General features: G+C 45.0%; 1 protein-coding gene across 1 annotated transcript; it reads right to left on the reverse strand.

Annotated features, from left to right (window-relative positions):
• Window positions 1–3,837: 3,837 nt before the first annotated feature.
• Window positions 3,838–6,418, reverse strand: LOC112452227 (the record flags this gene model as incomplete). The annotated part of the gene is made up of 3 exons (XM_025012341.1): window positions 3,838–4,315; window positions 4,421–6,090; window positions 6,190–6,418. Coding segments are annotated over 3 exons (2,377 nt in total), but the record flags the coding sequence as incomplete, so codon positions are not given.
• Between the last annotated feature and the right edge of the window lie 284 nt (window positions 6,419–6,702).

Here is a 6,702-nt window from a genome sequence, read left to right on the forward strand (position 1 = left end):
CGTTCGGCCGGAAACTCCAGTCGACAGTCTGAAAAATGAGATTCGTGCGACAACCGTTGACAATTCGCGTGACGAATTGCGACGATAGGTTACGGTCGATGGGGAGCAACGCGGAGAAGCGCAGACACGGTGCGATGCTACCGACTACTATACGCGCGATCATTTGCGGCCCCTCGAATTGCGGTAAAACCAACGTTCTGATAAGCTTGCTGGAAAGTCCGCACGGTGTACGTTTCGAGAACGTGTATGTGTACTCGAAATCGTTGCAGCAACCGAAATATCGATACTTGGAGAATGTATTAACGTCGATAGAAGAGATTGGCTATTTTACGTTTTCCAACAACAGTGACGTCATTCCGCCGAGCGATGCGCGTCCAAACTCAATCTTCGTTTTCGATGACGTGGCATGCGATAAGCAAGATGCTGTGAGAGAGTACTTCTCAATGGGTAGGCACTCGAGCGTCGACTGCTTCTATCTCTGTCAAACGTACGCGAGAATACCTAAACATCTGATACGTGACAACGCGAACCTACTGATCCTGTTCAAACAGGATGGTACCAATCTGAAACACGTGTACAACGATCACGTAAATACCGACATGTCGTACGATGAATTTTGTGCGTTGTGCCACGATTGTTGGCAACGCAAGTACGGGTTCGTAGTGATAGACAAGGACAGCGCGCTTTCGAACGGCCGATACAGAAAAGAATTTAACGTGTTCGCGATACCGCAAAAGCGGTCAGTCGATGTCGATACCTCGTCGAGTTAAAACGTGAGATTAACAGTCTGCTTTTTCCCGCGATGGCCACGATCGACAGGAGCGAGAATATTCGCGAGCGCGAGAAGATTGTGAAGGAAATTGCGAAAACGAGTGATTCGATTCGTAAGAAACTTCGCGCTTTGAAGACCGGTAAGATCGTGAAAGACATTGAGTTGGACGCACACTTTAAGCCTCTCATCGGACCGTTGCAAAAGATCGCAGACAACTCGATCTCGGTGAAGAAAGAGGAGCCGACGGAGAGCGATGCTTACGTGGGGATCGAAACGTTACCCTTTCAGCAGCGCAAGAAGGAGGAGAAGGAGGAGAAGGAGGAGAAGGAGGAGAAGGAGGAGGAGGAGGAGGAGGAAGAGGATTGGGAGGATGCGACATCGAAAAAGAGAAAGCTATCAAACTCCTGGTTGGATCTCTCATCGACACCGCATAAATCTAATCAATCGAAACGATCGAAAGTACTACCGATAACCTCCATACCGTCGACGACGACGGCGAGAACCGTGCAAGATACAATTCCCAAATTCCTCACAAACGCGAATGTTTTTGAAACCACAGACGACTCGATGGCGACATCCGTACGAAAGCAGTTGGAAACGTCGAAGGGACGAGAAACGTTTCTACAAACGTTGAAAGATCAGTTGGGTCCACTGGGCCGAGAGTACATTAAGGCTTTTCTGAGCGCCGATCCAAATATAGACCCCGCATACGGCGTTTATTTCGGCAAGGATGGAATGATGCTCGGTAATAAACGTTTTCAGTTGGACAACGAGGATAGGATAATTATCGATGACATACGATATATCGGTACACCCGGTCTTTATGAGTTGATCTTCAAGAGAATGCCCGATGACGAGATCTACGCGGAGGGAGATATGAAAAAGTACAAGAGCCTGCTGTTGGCAACGAGTGCTCATAAATTCAAGCATGATCCTCGTGAGCGAATAAAGAGCCACAGGGGGCACAAGTATTTACATGTAATCGCATCGTTGTTCCCTCCCGAATCCAGGAAGAAAAAATCTGGAAAGGGATTATGCATGCCTCGCGCGATGACGCTAACGGACAATAAGGTCGACTACGTGCACTGGGACGATCCCAACGAGCTGGTGGATCGTCTCCAATTGCTCGATGCTTCGCGTCAAGCGGGTCACAACGGTCACGACAACGAGATCCTATCGATCATCGAGGAGCTTCGCGAGGCTGGGCTTATTATAAATTAAACCATGCGTTGGCGAACCATTCAATCACCATTGAAATGCCGATCAACAAGTTTGGCATATCGCTCGGACGAGGCGAGACGCAACCGAACTATCAATGCAATGGAGTAGTCAGAAATTACGTGCGGGATAACGCTCTTTGTATGGTTGCCGGCAACTTTGATGCAAAGTCGCGCAAGATTCGACGCGTGGCGCAACCGGAAGCTGATGATGATGTAGTTAACAAACTATACGTGGATCAGTGCTTTAAAATGTCGAGCAATCGACAGAAAGAGTCAGACGAGAAGCTGGCTGTGTTCGAGAAGGATCTGCAAGCGTTACGGATTGTGATACACGAGCTTCGACATTTGGCCACCGCTGAGTCAAAAACGAACAACAACAGCAACAATGGATAGCAACAAATGGAACGGCTATAAACGATTAACGGACGACGATGAACGGCAACGACGAACGGTTTAGGAACGGCTCAGGAATAGCTATCAAACGGCTAACGAACGACTCAGAAACAGCTATGAACAGCTAGCGAATGGCTATAAACGGCTAGTGGACAAAGAACGACCGGCAGACAAAGAACGGCTATTGAAGGACAATGAATGGAAATAAATGGCTATTGAATTGTTAAAAAAAAAAGTTTGAGATATAAATCATAATATAATTTTTTTGTGCATATTATTACGCACCGTTAAAAAAACATGACATCCGATGGACGTAAAAATATCGAGAAGCAACAACTCGTCGAAGAACTGCATGCTCCAGCGAGAAGAAATTTTCCACGAAGACACGTCATAGTTCGGGGATATGACGACCTGTGGCAGGCTGACATTGTCGAGATGCGCCCATACTCACATTTCAACAAAGGTTACCATTATATACTCACCGTCATCGATGTGCTGAGCAAGTATGCGTGGGCTGTACCGCTCAAGAGTAAAGGTGGAAGCGAGACGGCTGAAGTTATCGCCAAGATAATTCGAGAGAGCGGGAGATGTCCGAAAAACTTACAAACCGATATGGGGAAGGAATTTTACAACACCGACGTGCAACGTCTCGTGAGGAAACACAACATCAATCATTATTCCACATATTCGGTGTTGAAGGCGTCGGTCGTCGAGCGATTCAATCGCACGTTAAAGAATAACATGTGGAAGATGTTTACGTTCAACGGAACTTACAAGTGGTTCGACGAGCTACCGCGTCTCGTCGCGGAGTACAACGCGCGCAAGCATCGAACGATCGGCATGCGACCCGTCGACGTTACTCCTGCAATCGCTGAAAGACTCTTAACCACGGTGTACAGCGTGATCAAGATCGCAGGTTTGACAAAGTTTAAAGTAGGCGATCGGGTACGCGTTAGCAAGCACAAGACAATTTTCGAGAAGGGTTACACGCCAAATTGGAGCACCGAGGTGTTTAAGATCGTTAAAGTGCAACACACTAATCCTGCAACCTATCTGCTGGAGGACTATCGCGGAAAATCTATCACTGGAGCGTTCTACGAGCATGAATTACATCGCGCGGCTTACCCGGACACGTATCTCGTGGAAAAAGTACTGCGCAGGAGGGGAGACGAGGTCTACGTGAAATGGCTGGGATTCGATGGATCGCACAACTCATGGATACACAAGGACAATGTTATTTAATTCATGCAGATAGTATTTTAAAAACATATGAAAAATAAACTATGTAAAAAATATTAAATATAGATACATGTACAATATTTTTATTAATATCCCTTCCAACAATATAATATACGTTACATTACCTTACTTTATGTTACATTACGTTACGTTACTATACATACATACGTACATACATTACGTTATACTATTACATTTTATGCATACAATACACTACGTTTTCGGAGGGAGTATTTGATAATGTCCCCACGGTAACGTATCGATCGAATCGGGTATAATGTATCGCTTATCGTCGTACGGACTCAGAGCGATCTTCGTCTCGCGGATGGTGTTCACATCATGCATATTTGATCTTATAGAGAACTGCTGTCGCGTCATTTCAATTGTATCCTTCAGACACCGCGTGTAATCGTCGAACGTTATAGTACGCGCTACGACGTTACTCTTGACACCTTTTGCTTTTTTAGTGTCTTTTTTACCATCTACCTTCAACGCATACATCTTCGCTCTGAGTCCAACGAATTCTGTCATGATCGCGCCATTGTTTTCGTCTTTCATTAAGCCCGGCACCTTCTTGTTTACAAGTGGTATACCGTACGCGTTATTTACCGGATAATCGCTTGTGTCAAATCTGTCGATGTCGCGTTTCATCGTCTCGTACACGTCGTCGCACTCGATGTGGTATATAAGGCTGTCCGTATCGGTGTACATAATTTTACATTTGTCGCGATACAACGGTAACATGTACTCGTGATGAAATTTATACAAACATGTCTTGGATATATCGAGGATGCACATACCCACGTAGATTGGTTTGTTGAACTTCACCTCGAGTTTTCGCATTTCTATTGCTACTAGATTCTCCGAAAACACGCTCCTGCTGTGAAAGTTTGGTTTCGCGATCATTGTCTCCGCACCGTATCGTCCGTCCCAGTATGTTAATAATCTTACATCGACGTGATTGCGCACATTCTCCATAGTTTTACCGAATACAGCGTTGTTCATTAATTTATACAAATTTTTTTCGAAATCGTTTTTGGCTAGTGTTCTAAATTTTGTATTGAGTTCGATGTAAGCGCGGAGCCACGCAGATTGAGTGAATTGCAATACGCGATGTATCTTTGTGACGCGAAGACCATGGCGCGTGCACTGCTGTAAGTTGCGATAATGAATGACGTAACGCTCCTTATTGTATAAAGTCGCGAGAAGTTTGTTCTCTCGTTTGCCGGGCGGCTTATCGCTCGTCGGACAGAACGGTAGATCAGCGTGCGTATTATGCAGACACTGTGGATACTCGAGATCGACTTCGAGAATATAACCTGTGGGTGAATCCGAAGCGATCGCGTTCACGTCAAAGTTCGAGATGTTGTTGACCCATCGAAAATCTGCGTAGGGCAATGGCTCACACATCGCCCAGCCGTACAAGTTGTTTACATCGAAATACATCAGGTACGACGATGGTTTCGACTGATCGTGAGATTGCATGTACTTGTTATTAGCTTGCGCGTATCTACCGGAACATTGACTGAGACCGCCGCGAATACCACGTTCGATAAACATTATCATATCAATGTCTGTGAGCAGTTCGAAATTAATGCGTGTATGTTTTAACATAGCGTCCCACGTGAAACCCGGTAGAGTGTAATAATGCGCTGGATCGAGTCCGTAACTCGCGACGCAGCTATCGCGAAAATTTTCAAACACGTCAGCCAATAACAAGACATCGGTTTTCAGGTATAGATCGCTGTATTCACCCAAGGTTTGAATGGAGAACCGTTGCCAGACGTTCACGGCGTGAGCGTAATCGCTCTTGGATACGGTGTCACCGGTCAAAGAACTGTAAAATGAATCGCGCGGTGGTAAACATTTATCCTCCAGCTTTTCGACGCAGTCAATGTACTCATACGGAAAGACACCTTTTCGCGTCAATAATTCAAAATCGTTGTCGGATAACGTGGAAAATTTTGAACGTATAATTTTTAATTTATCATTATCTAGGAAAGATGACAATTTTGCGAGACTTGCGCTCAGAAATTTATACGAGTCGATAAATCTTAACTTTATATTGTTTTGCGAATCAGATCTTTTCGTGGTGTCTTTCACGTGTTTAGTAAATGAGATGTACTTTTCCTTTGTTATAGGCAGTACATCGATTTTGCCTTCGAACGCGGTAGCTATCTCCTTGATAATGAAATGCGCGTCATAGCCCGACAGATTGTGGAATATTACTGGGATGAAGTGAGAATCCTTATAATTCAAATTGCATGTCGAATGTGCGGGACCTCGATACCTACCGGTTAAATGATAGTGATCGCGTACCCGCGTGTCGTCTGGCGCGAACGGTTTCTCGCACACGTGACATTGCGTCGCACTGTTAAATTTTTTCCACTCGTCTCGCGTGAAATTCGCCATGGGTTCATTGTCGGACAAGATGTTCTTTACGCGATGCGCCAATCCTTTGAGTTCCTCGACGAACCACGCAACGCAGTCATTATCGCGACGAAATCAATACGCGGATAATGAGTCGTCGTATGAGCAATGCACGTAATACCCGACGCTAAATACCTTATGGTGTTGGTATATGCCGGACGTTTCAGGATCCGCTGCCGTCTTCTCCAGGGTACATTCCAGGTCGGCGTATACGATCAACGGAACTCGTTCTTTCCTGCCGTAGTTGTTGAATTGCAACCACTTGTCGTTATCACTCGGTAACTTGACCGCGCAGTCGTTCATCTCCCGACAGTCGATGATGTGGGCTTCCAATTTCTCGTTCGTGTAGAAATAGTGCAAACATCTGTAAATAATGAAATTTTTTTTTATATATCTTTTTACATAAAAAATTATTTTTATTTTTATTAGGATGTATACTCACCGATCGCAAAAGTATTTCCGGCTATGGTGTGTGCTCAATTGCGAGCTAACGAGACGCGATAAATTTTTTATCCAGGCGAAATGTCCTACGTTAGCATCTTGCGGATCTTCCACGTACAACAAATTTATGTGTTTGTTGTTTATCTTTCGATCGGTGAGCCGTATTGGCAGGATAGCAAGTTTCTTGTTTTTTTTCTGGATGGCATA

The sequence above is a fragment of the Temnothorax curvispinosus genome, unplaced genomic scaffold, assembly GCF_003070985.1.
Source record: "Temnothorax curvispinosus isolate PA1 unplaced genomic scaffold, ASM307098v1 QBEX01003070.1, whole genome shotgun sequence".
Taxonomy (NCBI): Eukaryota; Metazoa; Arthropoda; class Insecta; order Hymenoptera; family Formicidae; genus Temnothorax; species Temnothorax curvispinosus.